Source organism: Pyxicephalus adspersus, chromosome 4 (assembly GCF_032062135.1).
Source record: "Pyxicephalus adspersus chromosome 4, UCB_Pads_2.0, whole genome shotgun sequence".
NCBI classification, from domain to species: domain Eukaryota; kingdom Metazoa; phylum Chordata; class Amphibia; order Anura; family Pyxicephalidae; genus Pyxicephalus; species Pyxicephalus adspersus.
The window spans coordinates 115,558,267-115,582,612 of record NC_092861.1 but is presented as its reverse complement, the minus strand read 5'-3'; the positions used below and the strand labels follow the sequence as shown (position 1 = coordinate 115,582,612).

Genomic DNA, 24,346 nt, shown 5'->3' with positions numbered 1-24,346 from the left:
AAAAAAAAAAATTCATTAAAACCTGTAACGCTTTTGGTACAGAAATCTAGACATCAGTGTAACGCCCAGGTGGTTAAACTTTTAAACAGTTTTGAAAGCCAAGATGCAGAAGTGCATAATCACTGGAGACCAGCTGTTCATTGAGCCACTGATGTCTTGTGTAGACATAAACACTGCATTTCTGAGCTTGAGATGTCAATTGCATGTGAAGCCCTGAGGTCATGGATATGTGTTGGTGTCATTTTTACAAAATAAGCTGCTCAAAACAGTCATTTTTTGTTTTTTGTTTTTTCTTGCTACATCCACAGTTTTTGGTATGTTTTAGTTTAAAAACATAATACATATGTTTTGTTAAATACATAACCTAATAAAAAGTAAATAAAGCTAACTGACAAAACTATTCTTTTATTAACAACTGGTCTCCTAATTTAAACTTGAGAAATGTGTTTGTAGGTAATAAGATGCAAATCAAACAAATGTACACTTATGTTGTTAACCAATTACATTCTATAATTAAAATATTAAGTTTTCCAGTTCACTATGCTTATTTATGCTCAGAATAGGCATCCCTTTAAATGTTGCCTTATCTCATAGAAACAGTAGTGATTGTGATTGATCCTTTCCTGTCCTATAGATTGAATGTAGACATATGATTAGCATCCTTATCTATCCATATTCAGCCTTGGCCAGCAATGAGAATCAACAAAATGACCGGTGAAAGGTCAAAGCAACAGGACCCGTTTCTCCAGGTTGCATCATGTAACTTCCTGTGTGATAACTCTGGGACAATTGGCACTGTTACAGGATTGCCATAGCCCTGTGAACTTTGTCTGTGGTGACTTGCAGCCCAAACAGTGCTTTACTTTCACTCCTGGCAGGAGAACAGAGTAGTGAAAGTAAGGAGTGTGTGTATGTATATGTGTCTGTGGAGGTCTGCATTTCATGGTCATTGGAGACCTAAATTTAATTATGGAGCAATAGGAGCTTCTATCACTAAAAGGGAAAAAAAGAGCACTGAACTATTTTGTGGTAGAGGCAATTATTGACTGCTTGAACAGTGGGATCTACTCGGTGCCTTTGTTTATCACAAAACCCCAGTATATATGTATATAGCAGTGCTCAACCCAGACATTTTTTTAAGCCGGGTGGGAAGAAATTGTAGGCGGGTGGCAGCCCCTGTATTGTGACTAAATCCAGTAACCACCCAAAAACAGCCAGGTGGGTGCTGAAAAGTGCCGGGTGGTGAGCCCAGCTAAAAGGGCCTGGGGAGAACCCTGTATAGGAAGAATTGGCCATGAGTTTAAGATACCTGAATGTTTTCACCTTTTAAAATGATTTTTGTGAGATGGCAACCTTGTTTTATATTTGTGCAAACATATGAAGTCTTGAAAAATTGCTATCATGCATTGGTATATGGAAACTATAAAGTACATTCTTGGGTACTTTGGCTATGATGTGGACGTGCATCCTTTTTTTTTTTTTTTTAATTTCGGGGTTGTCTACTTTTAGGGTTATGTGCTCTGAAGTTTTGTTTTATTTTTTTTTTCTTTTGTTTGTTTTCCACATCATATACCAAATGCCTGCTAGGTATAGCAATTGTCATTATCACACTGGCATTCATGCATGTTTCTTCAAAAAAAATTAATCCTCTGCCATTCTATTTTTTTTGTTTTGCTTCTCATTTCAGAGCGCTTTGATCACCACTGTCCTTGGGTGGGAAACTGCGTGGGGAAAAGAAACTACAGATTTTTTTACATGTTCATTTTATCCCTGTCCTTTCTGACAGTGTTTATATTTGCATTCGTAATAACACACGTCATTCTTCGTAAGTATGCTCGGAGAAACCATGTTTGTTTTTTTGTGTTTCCTGTCATTGGCCCTATACTAGACTCATATGAATGGGTTGTGTTTATTGGCTTTTGAAATTAGCCCTTTAAAGTAGTTTTTAAAAAAACTAACCATGTTTGAAGAAGTGTTGTTACTATATCTGTTTGTGGTTCTCCCTTTAAATGTAGAAGTAATTTTAGGTAATTATAATATAATTTCATTCAGTTTTAGTAAACATGTATAAACACATCTGCTGCCTCTGGTTTTCAGATGAGATGTGTTGCATTTTTTTATAGTCTTTTCTTGATCACAGCAGTGTTATTGCTCATGATTGTTACATTTTTGTCGCAGCAAGGGGTTTACTCTATGCATTTATTATGCTGTTTAAGGTTCTTTGATCTTTGCCTGTATTGCAGAAAAAATATCAGTTTATGAGAAAAATGCCACTGCCATTTCACTATGTATAAGAACACATGATAAATATAGTCAAGGAAAATTACTTAAAGCTGTATTCTGGGCAAGATAACCCCATCCCCCCAAGTACACACACTATCTAGGAATCCAAAACTTTTTCTTAAAATCTTTCCTTTCCTGGTTCCTGCTTTCCCCTCCCATCTACATACTGATGTGTAAAAAAAAAAATTATTATTTTAATTTCATACAAGTATTTTTGATCCAGTTATATCATCGCTGGGTCTTCCTACCTATTAATGAAATCCTGGCAGATCATGGCTGGTGGGAGGGGACAGCTGTGTGCTGTAAATATTTTCTTAAAAACCGAAAAACATATTAATGTTGCTGAGCCTTCATGATTGAAAAAACTAAAATCAAATGAATTAGGAGGATATGCGAGATCAGAGTTTCCCCACCCAGGGTTCCTTTAGAAGTTGTTTGGAATTCCTTGAGCAATGAGCAATTTGTGCTTCTAGGTCAAGGCCTGAGTATAGCAATTGTACCAAAATGCTTTATCCCCATTTTAAATTTCATGTAACCCTTGGCATGTTTATTTCTGTTTGTTGTCTCTCCAGGAGAGGGTAGTACTGAAAATGTCCTGGCAGTGGCTAGAGCAGGGGTGGGCAAACTTTTTGACCCAGGCGCCACAATCTGAAAAAAATTTGACAGAGGGGCCGGGCCAATGGAAGAGTAGGTGGGGTTATGCCATCATGACGCCATTGAACGTGACGTCATAATGGCAGAACCCCGCCTACTCTCCAATCGCAGAGCCTGTGATGGAGCGTGGGACAGGTTGTGTGCAGGGACACAGCCCGCCTATCCTCCCATCCCAGGCTCAGTTCGGGGTACATGTTCCGCGGCTGTGGCCGGTGCGCCGCCCCCCCCCTTTCCCCCCCAGCAGGGTCCTTCTCCTGACCCTGCTCGGGGTGGCACTGGCCAGAGCCGCGGAACACCCAAAGGGCCAGGGAAACATCTCTATCAGGCCCGTGCTTGCGCTAGAGCATTACAGTTTTTGGGTGGATCATAACTGGGTGGTTTATCCTAACTTTGAGATTTGTGTCCTAACAACAAATGACAAACCCAAGTGTTGCCATTCTAAATAAAATATCATACACTGCCATTCTAAGCTAGAAATTATCCTAGTGCAAATGTCATTGCACATCACTAGGTGCTGCTAGTTTTTTATTCTGGAAGTCACCTGAAAGGTCTGTCAGTACCACAGAATTTTGAGAACACTGCTCTCCTTAGAACTCTATGATATAGCATTCGGCCATAATCCAAGATGCAAGAGCATGCCTGGGTTATTTAACCAACATTCTAAATGTAATAAAATAAGTTAGACGATTAAAGTACCAAAAGTTAAATGAAGCCCTAATGAATGTAGCTGTTGAGCTAGCTAAAATAAATATATATATATATATATATATATATATATATATAAATAAAATATTCTACTAGTTATCAGACAGATTTCCAGCAAACTGGGATTATCCCATTTATTTTGGAAAGTACAAAGTACTCTGTTGTATTGTCTTGTGTTGAAGAAGAAAAATCTTTGTTGGAGCCCTTGTTGATGTTCACTATACGTATTGATTTTGTAGAATAAGGCCATCCAATCTTCACCACAGTGCTCTTAAGAATTTATATAAGATTGCTCATCTCAGTGTGAGCTCTCATTATTTTCAGGTTGAGAATGTCAGCCCCCTGTTTTCTTGTTCTGTGAAATTGAGAAAAGTCTTCTGCCAAGCTTAAATTTTGTACCTAGTAGAAAAAAAATTGAAGGGGGTTGTTTTTTTTTCACATTTTCTCTAAAAGTTGTTCAGTGTTATGTTATGCATGGGCAGTTTTTATTTTGATTGGCACAAAAATGTAACAAAGCCTGCACAACTCCAAGCATTGTGATGGGTTGCATCAGCAAAATATGCCTCCCCCTTTTTTATGTTTTTATGTGCTTTTGCCTTCAGCCCAATCAAAATGTGTAGCACACCTGTACAAGAACAGGCAGGTGTGAACGGGATTGAAAATAAAATAACATGTTAGACATTAGATATATTTGGGTGAAACAGACAATTTACTTGGACAGCTTTTCATGTAGCAGATATTATCAGAAATATTCCAGACAATTTCCAGACAAGGCTTTAACTGTCCCCCCCCCCTGAAAAAAAAAATAAAGTGCTATGTATATTTTGTAAAAGATTTTGGCATCAAGTCAGAATCTCATCATCAGAAATCTCAACTAAGACAATCAACCCTGCAGCAGTTCTGTCAGTCACAAACACCACTAAAAAACATTTCCTAGTTTAAAACTTCATGTCAGAAATATCAATTTTCCACAACCCTTCTTAAATGTTGATGGGCAGCTGTGTTAAAATGGAATGATGTGTTGGTAATTTTAGTTTTACAATATGCTTGTATTACAGATTAATATAATGATTGTTTACAGTGATTGCCTCCAATTAACAATTGATCATCCGTGAGGTCCTTTAGTTCACAGAAAGTTGGTGAAACACAAGTGTAATACCTCAGTATGATAGCAGGAAACTAAGGCTATGTACACACATTAGATTATTGTCATTGGTAAGGATCTTTCACGATCCGTTCCAAATACTAAAGATTAGAAGATGAATGGAACGAGTGCTTTACATACAGAGCTATTCTGCTCTATCGAGAGGTGACGGGGGAGAACGAGCGAGCAGCACCCTGCTGTGCTCTACCCTTTACTTGCATTGCGGCCGTTAGTGGATCGGCCAGAACAAATAAATGAACAATGTTGGACGAGCACTGTACACACACGTCAGATTCTCGTCCGAAACTAGCCCTGAAGCAATGGTCAGGGCTTCAGGGCTAGCAATTAACTTTAGTTACAAAAATACTTTAATTTACACCGTAAACATGATTGCTTTAAGAATCTGCCTTGTTAAATGTTTTGCTTAGTTTGGCTTTATTATTTACATGAAATGAAAAGTTTCATATAAAGCGTAAAAAGTAGAAACTTAGTTTCCCTTTTAGGACAAATGCACCCATTTCTTTTTGTGTACAAAAATATTTTAATTTGAGTTTCATCTATGTGTATCTTTTATCCTATTTTTTTATCTATTTTTTTTTTCCCTAAGGATCTCAACAAACAGGATTTCTCAATGCCTTAAAGGACAGTCCTGCAAGATATCCTTTGTCACTTTGTTTGCTTTATAACTTTATTAAACCATGTCTATAATTCTCTTTTATATGGAGTTTTATAGCGAGTTTTGTAATTGTTTTGGCAGTTATGTTTTTGTCATAGCTTAAACTTTACAGAGTAGTATGTGGAGGAGACTCTGAAATTAAAAGGATAATACTTTATTTCACATTTTAAATTAAATGTTTTTTAGGACCACTTACCACTGGTGTGTTGCATTAACCTATATGTTTCTACTCAGAGGCTGTGCACACTAGATATGTGCTGGGATTCCGTTTATTCTTAATGATGTCCCAAAGGCTTTGTAGTAGAAGACACAGATACAAATTACCATATGCTACAGTGTTGTCCTTTTTAAATAAATGGGCTGCCAAAAAGGAGGGCAATACTTTGCTTTCTTAAGAATGCAGGACACCGTCAAAGTGGGAAGTTTGTCACTGACTAGATTTGCATGAAGTCCTCATCAATTGTATCTTTATATATCCAACGATTTAGGAGTTTTTAGCCTGTAAACTGTATGATAAAATGCTTGTGTGTTGAAGAAAAAAAAAAGATGTTATAGTTTTACCTTGTACTAATTAATCTTTGTTTTAAGATTGTAATCCTTGACTTTGGTTTTACTGTTTTGGAAGCAGTGGTTTGCTTTTTCTCAGTTTGGTCTATTGTTGGCCTGTCTGGTTTCCATACGTACTTGATCAGTTCTAATCAAACTACAAATGAAGATGTAAGTACAATTTTTAATATTGCTTGGTAATAAGTCTTGCTATGGGCATATAGCTGGCACTGTGTGTCTATCCTCTGTGCAGAAGAAGCCTGATTAAAGGAGGTCATTAGGCATTCCATAGACTAATATGATATTGATGTGTTTTTATGAGGCAAGCTTTAGTTCCAATTTACCAGCCCCTGCTGTATTTGTTACCATATGTGTTGCTGTCTTCCAGAGAACATCCGCATTCTTCAAAAAGAGTCTCATAAATTGTTAGAGTTAATGAGTTTGTTTTTAACTTTTATGTATTTTTTACATAAGTATGTTTGTCCAAAGATACATGAGGATTGTGTTACCAGGCTCTAGCCTGCCTGGCCTCACAAATGTTGCTGACCAGCTTGTGTTTTTGTAATTATCCGCATTTAATTTGTTGTGCGAGTGTAGGATGAAGCACTAAAGCCTAAACTCTACCAAGCTATTGACAGCAACATTAGAATTTGCTAAGACTAAACGACATTGAGTCACTAAAAAGTTTTATCATTTTTTTATTTTGTTAAACTTTTTTTTTAAAAGGAAATATGTTATCTACTTTTTGAGCTTGCTCTTAGGTGTGTGTGTGTGTGTGTGTGTGTGTGTGTGTGTATATATATATATATATATATATATTTATTTATATTTAGTTTTACTAATTTTTGAGCACCGACCTAGAACAAGACTACAGTAAGCATTGCAGTTGCATAGAGTATGCATGTAAAAGGACAGTGAAGTCAGAACTGATTCACATATTTGTTCCATGGCATTGCCTTGGAAAATATAAAGTTTGCTGGAGTAGCAGATCAGTCCGGCAACTAAGGTATCAGCAGCAACCTCTATATTCTCAGAGTACATGATTCCTTTAATAAATAACAGCTTTGCCAGAACTTTGTAGCAATCAATAAATTAATTAATGATGTGTAAAGTATAAGGAAGTATTCTTCCGAATGTATTCTGTTAATGCTTGGAATCATCTCATTTGTACTTTGTTACAGATTAAAGGTTCCTGGTCAAGTAAAAGGGGGAAGGAAAACTATAATCCATATAGCTATGGCAATGTTATCACAAACTGCTGTGCTGCTCTTTGTGGACCAATAAATCCAAGGTAAGCATTTGGAACAGCCTTCTTTACTTCGTGCAGTTCTACAAAAAAGTTTGTTTCATATTAGGGTCATGCCAGTCAATTTGTCATCAGCACTGGGATCTCCAAGAGACTTTCTGCTGATCTTTGTGCATTTGCTTCATTGCTAGTAAGACCAGCAACATTCCTGTCCCATTGCTGACAGTTGTAACTTCAGCATTCAGGGCCAACGAGGAAGCAATTCCACAGAGATTAGTGGAATGCTTTCTCACGTGACTTTGCTGCTGGTGATGTACCAATTGCAGCAGAGTGAAAATTTAGCAACAGCATAAAAGTGTCTTCTGCAGTGAGGAAGGATAAAAAGGATGGCTTGAAAAAAGGAGTGAAGGCATTTGATAGATAATGATAGAATATTTAGACCATTGTGCTGTATAAACACAGACATCTAAGGTGCTTTTAACATACCTATTTTTTTATGCAACACACACATCTAACTTGTTTAGTTGAAGAATACTTAGTAAGTCTGTATTCACCTAGTCAGGGATACAAGCCAGAAATCATAATGATCATAAGTTGGGATTGTGTGAATATGAATTGAGTAATTCAGTTCTTTTGGAAACTAAATAATGGTTTTATTAAAAATGTCAACTTCCCTGAGAAGTCAAACGGGTCAGTCTAATCCTATATACAGCAATTTTTCTCCTGAAAACACACTGCATTTGATTTGCCATTTAGACATGAGACCCATGCACACAAACTGATATACTATTTATTAGAATTTCAAACATTAAATCTTAGTAAAATAAAATGTTTTTTTCCCCTTTTTTTCCTGATAAGCCTAATTGATCGCAGAGGAATTATTCTAGCTGATATGGCACAGTCAGTCGCACCATCCAATGGATTGACTATGTATGGATCTACTCAGTCACAGAGTAGTATGGTAAGACTGGCTCTTTAGTTTTATGTATTTATTTTTTATTTTTTTTTTACAGAGTGGTATTGAAGCTATTAGTTGGGTATGTCTTTACTTTATCCTCTAGCATAACTGAATTTGTGGGTGTGCCTTTTTTCCCCCTTTAGTAAAACAGGTAAACCATTTTTGCTACCACAAGTACAGTATTAACAGTAAACGTCTTTAAAGGAAAAGGCTTTTTCATGTATAGCACAAAATGTGTACTAGATATTTTATCCTGATGCATTCCTTGACACACAATAAGCCTGTATGGCCAAACTAATTGCGTTTAGCCAGAATATAGGGGGCTTTATTATTCTATATAAATAAATATTTATCTGTGGTAACAGATGAACCAATACATCTCATTATATCAAATGTAAGTTGAGCTTCAAGAACACTAAATCTAGGCTACCAATTCAAACCCAGACTTACTTCTCCCTAATATTTACCAACGCATAGTATTTCATGTTTGATCTCAATAGTGAGAACTTGAGTAAATAGACTCCTGTTGTCAGTTTCCTTTTTTTTTTTTTTTTTTTTTTTTACTTACTGCATTTCTCTATGAAGAGAGGATACTGGACCATTATACACTTAATGTAAAATTGGTTTCTTTAAAGATTTACCTTTTATGCAAACCTGACACCCTCCATTAAACACCCTTATATAGTTTTATATGTTTTTCTTAAGTCCTGTGCAGATGTCTGATTTCTGTCAGATTTTTGTTGCTGGAAAGAACCTTTTGTTATTGAGAACGAACGAGCGCTGTACACACAGTGCTTTTCTTTTCTGTGGGGAGGGAGGTCCAATTGATTTTCTGCTACGAATTGTTGAAAGATACCGAGAGACCTTTGTAAACTCAGTAGATTTTTGTTGCCTAGGATGAAAGGTTTTGATCATCTTGGCTATCATTGGACCCATTGTACTTTGATTTAAAGGATAATTATGAGGGCTAATGATCCATTTTCATTAATAATGAATAATTTGTCACGTGATAGCCAAGCACAATTGAGCCATGTATTTAGCTGCAGCTCTGCATATACATCAGTATTATGCAAAGCATAAAGAATGGCTACTTGGGAACCATCTTCTGTGCAACCCATTCGGGTTTTTATAAGTTGTGAATGACGAAATGGTGGAAGTTGCATGTAATGGTGTAAATGTAGGTTAATGATTTGTAAAGTCAATACGTTCTTAAAGCTTAAGTAACAAGGTAGAACATTGATTTTTTTTTTTTAAGTCTTTTGTTATCAGATTAACATGACAGGAAATGAGTGTAATGGCTTCCTAGTTTTTCCTGGTTCCAGTGAAGTCAGTTTTGCTAAATCGGAAACCTAGACATAGGCAAACTAGTGGCATGCTTTGTTATGTTTTTTTGCTATTTGTTTTACCATCTTAGCTTATATTTTAAGGGAAAATCCACCAAGCATCTTGATTCTTCTTGCACCTTAAAAACTTGTTTAGTGAAATGTAAAGAGAATCCAAAAATATTAATGTTTTAAAAATTACCTATAATTTGCAGTTTATATACGGTATATATTTTATACTTTTTTCCTTTCATTTAGGTTTTTTATATGTACTTTAGTTTTGTAGCACAGTGTGTAATTCACTGTTCCCTCTGCATGGTATATTTGCTATGTTCTCAGGCTAATGCTGTACCTTTCAGTAGCAATATGATTGTCATTGCTTGACACTTGAAGGAAAATAACATCTATGTCTGAAATAGTATGGAAAAAGTACTGTAGGTACTATTTAAAGTTTTTTTTTTTGTTTAGGACTACTTCACTTTGTTGATGCACTGCTGTAGTTTTAGCGGTTTAATTCTATACCTACTTAAGGTTTCCAGTCTCCTTTTAGGAAAAATAATACATATTCTCGAGGGCATACTAATCTCTTAGAAACAACATCAGGATGATACTGTATCCTGTTCAACTCAATACTGCAGAGTGACTTAGGGGCCCAAAAAACTTTGGTGGTTCTTAGGCAAACCGTGACCAGATGTGTCCTGATTCTGTTGCGGCCCACTTTGTCCTGCTCTCTTGGCCTCACTCCCAACTTTTGCGACCACCTTATTACACTTTGTGGTCAGTATAAAGGAAAGTAGTTCAGGTGGCATTCCAACACAATTTGTTGTTTAATAAACGTGACTTGGGCTTTCGAGATCCCAGGTCATTCTACAAATGAACAATTTTGTTTGTTTTGCCTTAAAAATACGTAGCCCATTTTTTGTTGGACAACAAGACATAATCAAAGTTCTAGATAAGATATAATTTTTTTCCACTTTGGTCTGCAAACTGTTTTCAGAAATGGCTGTAGTGATTCCTTTCTGCTGACAGATCATTAGCTTGGAGCTTGGAGGAACAGATGTTTTTGCACCTATTAATGCTTTGATCAGGGAATGTCTTGTTTGCACCAGGCGAGTTAATTAATTGGTTATGAAAACTGTTTATCCTGGGTATTTCAGACTTTGGTAATTAACCTTGCATTTTACTACATATCGTCCCATCTTCATGTAGGAGAACTTCTATTTCAAATGATTTTTGGACTTTTAGGGAAAATAGGTTGCCATGATAAAAATATAACAACTAAACTCTGCATACATGTCTGAAGTTCTGAGGGTATTTAATGTCTGTGTTGGGCTTCATTAAAGAAGGAAACATTTTGCAGTTGATGTCGTCTTTACCTGACCTTCACATTTACAACATGTACTAACTTTGTAAACTAACTTTTTAACCCAAAATAACTAATGTACAAATGGTACTATCTGCTATACCTGCTTAGTCAACAAGGCCTGTAGAATAATTTAATTTATAATACTTCTCAGAGATGTAGCATTGTAGACCAAACACACTCCATTACCAACTGGCTATACTGTGCATGCCTTCATAGTTATGCCTATCCCCCCCCCCCCGACTTAGGTACCACTGTTGTATGTATGCTCAAACATACTGCTAACTTTTCTGTATTTCTCTCTTTATGCCTTTTATTTTCCCTTCTAAATCCAACTACCTTTACTTTTGGACCATAATTTAATTTATTTTGTTGGAACACCTTTTGTTTTTATATTTGTATTCCTCCATACCCTTCCATTCTGCAGTGTGACCAAGACCAGTGCATTCAGAGCACCAAATTCGTTTTGCAGGCTGCAGCCACACCACTTCTGCAGGCCGAACCTTCGATACCTTCTGATGAACCATCTTTGCCAGGAAAAACAACTGTATCAGCGTCATGCACCACTTTAACACTTGGTCAGCCAACTCCACCATCTTCAATTCCAAACCTAAACTCAGAAACAGTTTTGACAGACATGATACCCTTAAATGAGGACATTGGGAATCATCAGTTCTTAACCCCAGAGGAAGCACCTTCACCACCTGGAATGCTGCCAGCCAACAGCCCTGTGACTCATAGCCATACCATGCATGTCCTCAACCTTGTCAGCCAAGACTCTTTGCATGAAGACTCTGTGCGTGGTCTTGTAAAACTAAGTTCTGTTTGACCAACTGTGATAATGTTCAAGTTATATTGCACATCTGTCAAACTCTGTGATAAGCTTGCACTGTGTCATGATTACAAATGCCCCCTGTACAGTTATACTAATCTCAGTTTGGCAAAACAGAAGAAAACACGAGGAAGAGCATAGACTTTAATCACCCATCTAAATAAGCTTTTTTTGTTTGAGATATATTATAATATCTAAATCATTTTTTTTCCTTTTTTTTTATTGCAACTGACTGCCTCATTTAAGGAATTGTGTATTTCCATGAGTCTTCAAGGCTGATATTGGGGACATGGTTTATATGACCTGTGAACTAACTGGAAATGTGAAAATATGGCAGTACATACCTTTATTTTGAATTTAGTGTTCTTTTTTTCGAGCTGTGCACCCTCCAGACTTGCCTGGCCACTAAAACAGACATGGAATGAAAAGTCTAAACTTTGGTTTCATTTGGCCACCAAACCTCGGATTTGCATGGTGTAACCCGCTAGCCCTGCAATTTGAGAACCTGCACTGTGTTTTAAAAAGCAAAATGTACACTTTTGAGATAGCCAAATTGTGCTTTTCCTCCAGGATGTTGTGCTAGTTTTTGTTGGTTTATGGAAATATATGCTGCTTTCCTAAATATTTAGGGATCTTGATATTTGGTTAAACAGTGGATGCCAGGAAAAAGCAGATATTTTTTGTTCCCAGTTTTCCTGATTTGGTCAAGTTTGCCCAAATGACAAAGGGCTGATGTTGCTGAATGACAATGCATTGCGTTTAATCACTGGTATAAATGTTTAGATATGGTATCGTTTAATGCCATGACACTTCTTTCCAAATGTGCTAAGACATAAAATAAAGTTACTTTTTCTTATCAGGTGCTGTCTTCCTTTGCATCAAGATTGTCATATGAAAATTTACTTTATTACAGTGCATTAAAAAAAAATTAATTATATACAGTGGTACCTCGGTTTAAGGAAATTAATTGGTTCCAAAAAACATTTCTTGATCTGAAATTTTGTAACTGTTTTCAAATTTTCCCATAAGAAAAAAGGGATAAAGAAATCTGTTCTCATAACCAAAAAAATTAAAACATTTAAAATTATTAAAAAAATTAACGTTTATTTTAAATACTGTACTATGCTATTTGACATATAGAAAATAATGTTACATGGAGAAATCAAGAAAAACTTTACATTTAATGAGGACTCTTCTTGGCATATAGTATGCCAGCCTACACACTACAGCGCACACAAAAATTTAGCAAAAAAAAAAAAAAAACAATCACAATAAAGAGCAGCAATCGCTCGAGACGCAGCCAGATATGTTTACTAGCTTACTGAGATTGTGGTAGCCTGAGTGACACGAGACAATACAAGGAGAGATGAGACAAAACCAGGCAAGATGTTACATTGTTATAATATTACAATGTTGTAGAATTGTTGTAATTTTGTATCTGGAAGCTTTTTTCAGTTTCAGAAACAAAATTGCATCCACATTTCCTTTTGTAACCCAAAAATTCTGTAACAAGATAACTGTCGTAAACCGAGGTACCACTGTATATGGGAATTTGTGTTTACATTATTATGTCAGAACTTGCTGGCCTCTTCCCATTCGCCATGGGAATCTTAACATTCCCTGGCACATTTCACCATGGCAAGTACACATTGATAAACCTTTTTCTTGGAGCACCAGCAATTGGGTCTCCAGATTCTGCCTGCAGTGTTAGTGGTGCTACCTAATTGTATACCTGTCAGATACTTCTTAAATGAATACATTTTTTAAAATTGCAATTTATTTGTCAATAATAAAATAGGAATTTATATGTTATAATTATATTTAATCAATCATAATCAATTTATATTATTATAATCAAATAAAACACTGTCTCCCTAAAAATATGTATAAACATTTGGGCATAAAAGTAGTTAATTTGACAAATACTTAAATCTAATGTTTGGGTTTGGCCTTGCAGTCATTGAGAAAACCACCAATTTCAATTAGGTTTGGATTGTTAAGTTGAAATAACATAGCATCTATCTGTGACATGAAACTAACAACAATTCAGGCAAAATGATATATATAGGTATAGATATAGATACATCTACACCATTATGGTTCAAACAATTACCATTTGAAAAGCAGGGAAAGCCAGGTTTTATTTTGTATAATGTATGAATCAGACCTGCTGTATTTTGCAGAATAGAAGGTGAAGCCTTTGATTTTTGCTGCAGCTCATGGCTACATGGACCCCCAAAACAGTATGGGTTTTTACATAGAAATTTATTTCTTTATGGTTACAGGTTACAGTTTAAATATAAAGTTTGCTTTCCAGAGTTCACCTTTTAATGAACTTTCCCTTATATGTTGTTCATCTCTTTCAGGCTGTTTCGTTCCTCCTCTTTTAAAGCAGCCATTATGAGGCCCACTTTGAAATTCTTCACAGGATGTGGTTCCCAGAAAGCTTTCTTTATGCTGAACCCCTTTAATTTGATAACATACATTTCCCAGACCGTTCTTCATTTGTTATCAAGAAGATCTAAACCTAATTATTCTCTTTCATTTAAGCTGCATACACACGTGCAATTTTTGCCCTTCGATCCTTTCCAATGACTAAAGACTGCACGATGCATGAACGAGTGCTGTACATACAGCACCAATCTGCTCTGTGGAGAGGGGAGGGGGAGAGCGACGGAGCGGCACCCTGCTGTGTGCTCTCCCCCTTCCTTTACTTTAAAATCAGTAATCGTCCGTGGATCCGCTAGGACGGTCGTTTGGACGATGGGTGCTGTACACACGCTAGATTCTCGTCCGATATTGTCCCTGAGCCGATTATCGGGCGAGAACCATTGGACGTGTGTACGTAGTTTAAGTATGGGTGAAGGCAGTGTTGTTTGTCAAAAAATGGATCAGGAACAGTAGGTTACGCAGACATTGAAAACTGGTGGAATTCTGTAAGTCCTAGGTAATGTAAATTCATTCTCTACTAAATGTATTTTTTACTTTTACCCGAAAAAAGGGGCCATTTAACCTTTTTTGGCATACCAATTTGAAATTGATTGTAAACAGCCACAGTTTGTACATAATATGAACTCCAGGTCTCCTTCTTTTGGACCTCGATTTAGAATTTCATAATTCCTTTTTGAACCTTTAAATTTCACAAACTTCATAGAAATTATAAAGCACAGTTTCTTAGGAACCTGAAGAGATTTAAACAGAACTCATGAAAATGTAGGGCACCAAAAGGAGTGTTATATCAACTTTTGTGTATTATGGATGATGAAATGACCAGCCATAGGGTAAGCATGAATAGTCTTTACAATTGAAATCCGTAATGATGCTGGAACACAGATGTAATTACCAGGAAAAAAATCCATCCTTTATAAAAAAGGATATCTGCAGAGGAAGAAGGATTTAATGCAGAAGTTTGCATAACCTGAGCCAAAAATATTACTGACTGGTACCGGTGTCCATTTCTGAGATTCTGTGAACATACAAGATAAGGCATCCAGCCATCTTGGGCCCAGGGTAATCTGTAGTATGAAACTGTAGAGCAACAGGGCCCATCTTTCTTGTGGGCATTTAGGAATTTAAAGACTTGAAGTATTTAAGCTTTTTCTCTATGAAAATGAGTATCAGATGGACTTTCAAGAAGATAGATCTTTTCCACATTACTCATTGAAAATTTTTTATCAATTGGTTCACAATCTACCACAATAGGTTAGGCATCCATAAAATGCAATGGACAAAGGAATTGGGACTTTGCCTTTTGGGACATGTTTGCAGCTACAGCAATTTTGTAACCATTGATTTCTAATAAGTATGACAATGTTGGATGAATAGAATTATTAGTTTATGGAATGCCTATGTGTGTATATAGTTCTGTCAATTCAGTATTCGTCATAGATAATATTGACACATAATTGTAACAAAAGTTATTTGCTTTTGTTACGCTTATGTATCAATATTATCTAAACCTAATACTAAATAGCCAAAAAAAACCTGTTTGCGTGCCTTTCTTCATATACTTGAATTTTTAAGGGTTTTCTGTTTACCTTTTCACCTAAATACGGAAAATATAACCATAACCTCCTCTCTTCCCCTTCAATAAATACACAGTTCTGTCAACTGGAATGACAGGGCCCAAAAACAGCTCAGTCTTGGCAAAGAGTTGGCCATGCCTCAAGCTTTCTAAACTCTTCCCCTTTCGTATCTGATGTAAGTCAAGTGAATGAAATCCAGCTAGGCAATGGCAAAAGTATCTAGGACGTCTCTTAAAGATGTTGGTGCAATTGTATTCTCAACAATATCTAACTTGGTAAATATGCAGACAGAGTTCAGTCTTTGAAAATGTTAAAAGGCCAGGGAAAGATAAAGATTTTGAAATGTAAATGTATTAAATCCTAAAGCAGAGAGAGAGACTGTTGAAGTATGCCCCTAGATGGCATTCTCTGGGGCAATAAGTGCTGCCTTCTTTTTGCCAAACTCACCCACAACTTCATGATATACTGGAAGAACAGTTTATTATCAAGCTTAGTACAGAGAAGAGGTCCTTGGGGGATTGAACCTGACCAAAAACATGTTGTAGGTGGTATGAAAATGGAAAGACGATTTGTCCAGATGACCAGTCCATTTAGGGATTATGTGTTTTAAATGAAGAACCCCCAAACTAATTGAAAAAAATAGACACAGAATTGCATCAAGTCCTAAAATGTATTGGTCTCCCAAAATGGTTTCAATAGATGGAGGGAGAGTTGTCTACCTGGACCAGATTTTATATTCGAGCCATCAGCATGTCTTTGTACTGACTTTGCTGACTTTACTGTATACCAAGCAATGGGAGAAAGCAAAAGAACTGTCCATGGACCTGTGAGAAACTGTTGTTAAATTGTCCAAATATTTAAAAAATCCATAGCATTTAAAAATATTCTTGTCAGTACAGTTCAAATGATCCTACAAATAGTAAGTTAGGGGTTACATTGGTTACAATGCGAAGGTCAGGTAGACTAACCAAGATTCAGCAACAATGGCAGGGAAAATTTGTTGATTAAAAAAAAATACAAAAAATAACTTCAGCTAAATTACAGGGTTCCCTGCAAACAAGTAGCGGTGATTAAAGATTCACAATAGTTGAACGAATATGGGCTATATGGTTGATTTGTGAGAAAAGCCTTTACTGTGCCAATGCCACAAATTGGCCTGCTTATGATAAAATGGCATCTAGAAAATCTCTTGAAACTTTTGCAACAAAATTGTTAGGAATGGTTAGTCCAAAGCTGAACGCTATGATTGTAACCATGAACCCTTTGGGGAGGACACAACAAAGCCTGTGATGAAAAGTACACCATTCCTACTAACAAGCGTGGAGGTGGATCCCTGATATTCTGGGGTTAGGGAATTAAGTGCATATCGGTTGCAAGATTATTACAGCATGTCACCAGAAAATATTGGAGGACAATTTTTTATTTAGCCGTTTGGAAGCTGTGCATAGGGCGCACTTGAATTTCCAACATGACAATGATCCAAAACAAAGGCCAAATTGACCCTTCAGTGGCAACAGCAGGAAAAAGTAAAGGTGTTGGGATTATCGATATTATTGAACCACTTTGAAGAAATTTCAAACATACAGTTCAGTGCAAGTCAATGCAACAATTTACTGAACCGGGAGGCTTTTTGTCAAAAGAATGGGGAACCTTACCACCTGAGAAAATCATGAGCCTGTCCATAACTATCATTAAGAACTTTAAGCGGTCTTCAATGCTAAAGGTGGGCAATACAGATTATTAAGAACCAAGGGTATGTAAACTTATGGTATGGACAGGTACCATCTCATTATTTTACTTTAGGTTAGGTTCTTAATTAGTTGTAGCTTTCTATGCCCTTAGGGTTATTTATTCACAGTAAAATAAATGAAATGTGTTTCTCTAATGTGTTTTTGAGTCAATCTGCTTCCAAATATATAAATCAGGAGAAGGTGCAATGGTTATTGTGTAGATAATATAAGTAACTTTACCCAGTAGTCAGCTACGTAGTCCAAACCCAGTCTGTGACTCTTTTGGAGATTCTTGTATGGCTTTTTTCTATTGTTTCAATGAATATGTTGACGGTCTTCTGAAGTTGAAACTTGCTGGCAGGGATTATTCAGTGGAGTGACTACCCCATTCCATTGAGACAATGGAAGAGTATGGGTGCTGTCAATGTAGGCTACCACAGCGCTGTTACAGGTATTCAGACTTTATCAAATGGGCAGGTTGGTTTCAATGGAATGCCCACAATGGGAATGCAGAAACAGGAGCCCACAGACAGGAACCATATCCATAATTTTGTTTTGACTACATATATTTTTTTAGATCAGGTATGTTATTGTCTGTGCTACTTTCTAAGCAATTTTGATAAATCATGGCTAGTGGAAGCAGCTGTAATTTTCTTAAAACCGCATAACACCCCAAGTAATGCCAACCCTGTGCCTCCATTACTGAGAGAACTGAAATCCAAAAAAATAGGGACAGACTGGGGAAAAAAGTGATAAATGCTGCTGGAATCTATTAGCTGTAAATGACCTGGCCTGTATCTTGCTGCAGTATTTACTGCACACTATGAGAAACTCTGTAACTGGAAATAAGTAAGCATCTTCAGTACAGGAGAGGAGCCTGGGCAGCTGTGTAAGATAGAAAGGGAAACTGAAGTTTGACTTTAATAAAGCTTTTACAACTACTTGCAAAAACACTTTATTAAGGTCACCACACTTGAATCATTTATTAGGGTGGTTTTTGTCCTCTTGCAGATTGGCCTGGTTAAATTCCTTAACAAGAAACTGCAAATGTTTATAGCATTATGGCTGCCTTCTACTAAATAAACCCTTCCAGCATAACAGACTGTATTCTCTAATGAGGCGACATGACAGCCTTTTGATTTATAAATCATTAGCAGATTTTTACAAAATGTTTCTTAATGCAGATTTGAAAATTTGGCAGTCTTGCAATAATTACAAGCATCTTGTATTAAAAAAAATGTATTCATTTGTAGCACAATTACAATGTGATCAATATTAGACCCTGGAATCTTTCCCTTTCCTTTCCTTTTGACTTTGCCCTATATTCTCTTCCTTTTTCCAGTTGCTCTATGTTGGATGATTATATTTCCTTAAATGCATTTCTAATGCAAATTATCTGTTTTAAAGTGGACCTCGACTTAAAAACAAAACAAATTACCAGGAGGTAGGCATGCTGTGTCTGTGTATACTGATTATGACAAGAGCTCACCATCCAGTGATTGTAGTTCCCCTTTAATAATGAACAAACTGCTCCTAAAACTTTACATGCAAAACTTGTACATAAGTTTTCAGATGAAATTCTCTATTTGATAAATGGTATTTGTTAAAAAAAAAGTTTAACACACAATATTGAAACCAATCTTCTTGGGACATGATTAGTGCTGTAAGAAACTGCACTGTCTAGTTTTGTAGATTGCTTACTAGAGAGGAGATTAGTTCACATGTTTAAAACAACTATTTCACACCTGTGAGCATTTATTTTGTTAAGGTAGAAAATAGGAGCTGCTGACTTGCTTTTAAGGTACAGGCTCCAGGTTCATTATCATTACCCTTACTGCTAGTTATTAAGTCACTGACCTAACACATTTTGTCATATTCACATCCTTAACACCTCTGTTACTTAACATTTGGTGAATAAAAGGATAGGAAGCATTGAAGCTTCTAGCAGAAAAAAGATAACTGACCAATGGCAGCTTCCATAATTTTTTCCTGAAAATAAGAGAAAAAGTGTAAAGATAGTGGCTCTTTATGGCAGAAAATAAGTCTAGCATGACATAAAACCTTTTATTTCAGTTACTAAAACATATACTTCTTAGAAATATTATTGGTAAAAGAGGCCATGGCAATGTTTAACCATGACTTTATAAAAGACCTAAGCAATCCCCCGAGGAAGCTCGTTTAGGGCGTAACGTGTCCGGAGAGATCATAAGTACAGTACTGACCCATATCTTGGACTCTTTAGTGGGAGTATTTTATAAAGTTGTGGTTAAACATTGCCATGGCCTCTTTTACTAATTAAGTTTCCAAGGAGTGTATGTTTTAGTAACTGAAATAAAAGGTTTTATGTCATGCTAGACCTATTTTCTGCCATAAAGAGCCGCTATTTTTCCACTTTTTCTCTTATGTACTATTGGCTCTGCAACCACTCTAGTGGTATTTTCTATCCTTATCACTGCGGGATTGGCTTCCTCTCCTTCTGATCTTTCCTGAACATGTCTAGATAAGCATTGTGCTATGGCAGAATGAAAGTATTGCATTATACATTTTGACTTGCATAAGCACACAGACTAAGGAAACTAACACAGACACACCTAAATATTTCTGTGGTGCCACAGGTGATTGAAGTATATATACAGATGTCATAATGAAAAGTTAAATTGGGGCACACTAACTGATATGTGAGAAAATAGATTGAGTAAATTATTCCTCAATAATTATTATTCCTCAAATTCCTTTTCCAAGTATTTTCATGTACTTACCATGACCTCAGCCTACTACCACATCAGTTATGGAACTGTGTCTGTAGCATAATTAGTCAATAAATTGGTCTGTTTGTAAAAATGTATTATGTAAATGACTGCCACTTCGATGTTTTCTATTTTTTTTCTTTTACATCTGTTGACCACTTTATAACATTACAATTTTAAAAGGGTGAACAGATCTTGTACGGTGGCAATCAGTGTTTTGAACATAACATATTTACACCAAGAAGGTGATCAGAAATTCCGTCTTTATATTGAAAGCAGCATTCGCAGTGCATTCATTTCCATCGCAGCCGCTTACTAGTTTCTAGGTTTAGTACTAATCATGATTTCTTAAAAAGTGACAATAGGAGTGTTTTCCTACAAACAGCACTGATCCATATGTGGCCTATCTGATGATCTGTAAATCAACGATAATGGGGTTTGCTCCTTTCTAAATGAGGTGGTAGGAGAAAAACTGCCAATTTATTCATAAAATCAGTGATCACTGCCATCTACCAGTAAATTGTCAGAAAAATGACAATCTCTGTGTTTGCTGCTTTTATGATTGGACTGGAAACTATAGTACTGTTATGAGCTCCAGCCCAAGTGCTCATTCGTCTATATTTATAAGCAATTGTGGCTGCATGCAGCAATATGAGACATATACCTTGTAATAAAGACATGCTCTCCATAGCGATGCAAATATCTGTCCATTAAAAAAAGTTTGATAATCACTTTATTATGGCTGTATGTAGTTTTAAAGTAAGCATCTAGAAATAAACTGTCTAGCATGCTTGTTTGATCTAATGTTCAATTATTAAAGACTTCATTCCAGTGGAGTGCTGGAAGCATTTCTTTCTCTTATCTGAATTATTAAAGTTTGCCCTTACATGGAATATTCCAGAGACAGGCAGCAAGGCAAATAGAAATGTGACGTCAGTGAAAACAAACTCAGCCTTTGACCTCATACACTCCATGACTGATAATGTTGCACAGATAAAAAAAAATATGAATTTTAAAAAGATTGGCTGGCCTGATTCTGTAGCAGAGTGGTATATGATGTATTATCATAATAGGCAATTCTCAAGAGTGGAGAATGTGTCATAGCGCTATTTGCCAGGTGAGTCAGTGTTCCAGGAAGACCTATTTTTAAGAGATGTGACATGATTCTTCTTTGCTGACGCTGCACCTGTCCTTTAAAAGCTTTAAAGCTTAATTTTCTCCAATTTTGTGGATTTTTTTTTTAAATATGCAGCACTGAGAATTGCAAACAACACAAGGGAAACTTGATATTTTTTAATATTCTTGTTGTTGTAGAATATAAATTGGAGAAAAAAGTGTAAAAAAAAAAAAAAAGATGGAGGGGGTTAGTAATATGGTATTTTTATCATTACCTAGGAGTTAAAAAGGAATACATTGTCATATGTAGATCAAAATCCACCCTTTAATCTAGATATAAATAAAATGGTAAATGTAACCATTTTACACAGGAGCGCCTACATTTTCATAGCGGCTCCTACTATGTGATACATAAAAAATCCCAGCTGTCATGTTGGCAGACAGAACATGCTGCCATTTGTAATGTCAAAAACTTTGACATGCTAAAATGCACAGGAATACATTTTTAAATAGGGGTTAAATAGAATACATTGTCATATGTAGATCAAAGGTCAATCTACATATGGATAATATAGTAAATAGAATGTTACATATTTACACAGGAGCAGCTATATTTGCACAGATATTCCTGCTATGGGATGCAGTAGAAATCCCAGCTGTCATTTTGATAGCCAGAGAATTGTTATGTCAAGAACCCCGACATACCAAAATGCAAAAAAGTAAATTTTGTTCCTGAGCACCCACTCAAGACGGCTGAAGATCTGAGTTACCAAACATCAATTTTATATCTTTAAGGGTTCTAGCTTTGTAGCATGCTTAACCACTCCAGTTAACTCTGTGTCCTTGTTTTCTCTCAGCTATAGAGTTCTGTTTAATAAGGTCATGCACAAGAATCCGGGAGATGTTTTGTACGGTCAGGCAAGCCTCTGTTACGTGACTCTCCTATTGGGACACCAATATACTGTATTTATCCTTATTAAGCCTTCACAGTCATACTTATTTCAGATTGAATGTTTGTTTAAACATGTTGCATAAGCCTCACTGTAACTTTATAATGTGCTTTATAAATAAAGGTTCTTAATAATATTAATGATGATGATGAAAACTTTGTTGAGAATTTGATACCTCAAGAACCTATTGTTCTTTTTAGACAATGTGGTTTAAATTGGGGTAATCTGTTTTTGAATATAGATGCATGTTCCTTAACACCAAGTCCTACAGATTGGCAATCATTTAAAATCCTAAGTACATGTAACATATTTCCTTACAGTGGAATAAGAAGTTTGTGATCTTTTTTAAAACCCTTGTTAGGCTAACGAATATCCACAGCTTTTTGAGGGCCTCGTAAAGCTTTTGTGAAACCACATACAACAATATAGACGAGAATACCCTACTCTAGATAATTTAAACGAGAATGGTGGTAAATGTTAGGGTGTACATATACTGTACATGATACTCTTCCTGCATTTTGTTCATTTTATCCATGGACACTGCTTGGATAAAGATCTAATGTATGTTTGTATTGGATCTTTAGGAAAAAACCTTAATATTTCCATGAGGGGTATTTACTTGCATTGCATGTATGTGTGTATATGTATGTATGTGTGTGTCTATATATATATATATATATATATATATATATATATATATACACACACACACACACCCCTAAAAGACAGAACTCAGACAGGGTAGGTTAAATATAGGCATATGTAGGCTATGAATAGATGAACACAACATTGGTCAGCTGTGGAATCCTATAGACTTTACAAATGGACATGAGGCGTATTTTTATGCCAACTGTTTGAGACCCTTCTGACATAATAAAAAATGTGTTGACCGCTAAATTTGACCGTGTTTTACCTGCTGCTGCAAAATTCATTTGAAGGGAACAAAAGCTTGTTAAGTAACAAGAATGCAAATAACTTCCGGCTCTATTCTGACATTCCTTACTTTCATACGTGTGGGTCAGTAACTCAAAGTAATAAAGCCCGGGGGTCAACAAACGGGCAACTAGACTTTTGGTTGGCAATGTCAGATTGCATACTTTTCTTGGGAACAATTCTAGCTTCCTTTATATTTGACTTCATCATACATACACCACCTGAACGTTAGCTGCATGTATAGTATAGAAAGTGTTGTCACCCAAACCTATTTTTTCTAATCCTGTAATTATACTTTAGACAAATATTTTACTGGTTAATTGGTTTTCAAACCTGAGTAACTTTTTTTATTTTTTCTTTCCTTCCTAAAATGCTACATTTTTAGGGCCAGAGCCAGGAGACGCCTGTATTGTCGGAGCATAACTAAGCATTGATGGATGCTGGAAGAAGCAATGTCATTAGCCAAACTAAACTGGTTGTTCTGACGAACGCTGCTCAGTGGATAGTGGACATGCTGGAAAATGTCTAATGCCAATTAAGTCCTCTCTCTTGTATATAATGTAAATTCCAAATACAGTATATTCAAGGTCTAAATTACTTCTGATGTATTCATTTGTAAGTATGATTTGTAAGCCTCAGAAGAATAAAGGACCATTGTGCCAACTTCCCTTTGTATTTTGATATATAAACAGTATTGGTTTATTTTATTATGTACACGTGGTGCTTTGACTTACTAACAGTCCATGTTTCTGTTCAAAAGGTGTCATTCATTTGTTGAGTACTATTCGTGGATTCCTACATTTATTGATGCCAACAAACATTCGGATCTTTAAAGATGCCTTGCAGATTACTATTTGATTGTATAGGTTTTTTGTGTTCAGACAATTATGTACCACAGGTTGTTGGAAAGTCTGAACAAGATTGTACATTATGGGGTCTATAAATGTACCAGAACAAGATTTACACAACTTCCACCCAGCATCGACACATTTGTTTTTAAAGGGAATCCAATTAACATTATGTGTAACCTAAAATGTATATTATAGCATTTAGCCAGTTTACATAAAGATTGAAAATAAAAAGTAATAGAAGTCTCTGTTCGGTATTACACATTTG

General features: G+C 36.0%; 1 protein-coding gene across 6 annotated transcripts in view; it reads left to right on the top strand.

Annotated features, from left to right (window-relative positions):
• Positions 1–23,893, top strand: part of ZDHHC14 (zDHHC palmitoyltransferase 14) — a 53,482-nt gene extending 29,589 nt beyond the window's left edge. For 4 of the 6 annotated variants that reach the window (XM_072409375.1, XM_072409376.1, XM_072409372.1 and 1 more), the window contains 6 exons: positions 1,688–1,825; positions 5,394–5,442; positions 6,077–6,179; positions 7,190–7,299; positions 8,113–8,215; positions 11,325–12,588. In XM_072409375.1, the coding sequence (XP_072265476.1) occupies positions 1,688–1,825; positions 5,394–5,442; positions 6,077–6,179; positions 7,190–7,299; positions 8,113–8,215; positions 11,325–11,726 (905 nt within the window). In that variant the 3' untranslated portion in view covers positions 11,727–12,588. Of the gene's footprint in view, positions 1–1,687; positions 1,826–5,393; positions 5,443–6,076; positions 6,180–7,189; positions 7,300–8,112; positions 8,216–11,324; positions 12,589–23,615 lie in introns of those variants that run through there. The other 2 variants (XM_072409378.1, XM_072409377.1) reach the window with 2 other exon arrangements.
• The last annotated feature ends 453 nt before the right edge of the window (positions 23,894–24,346 follow it).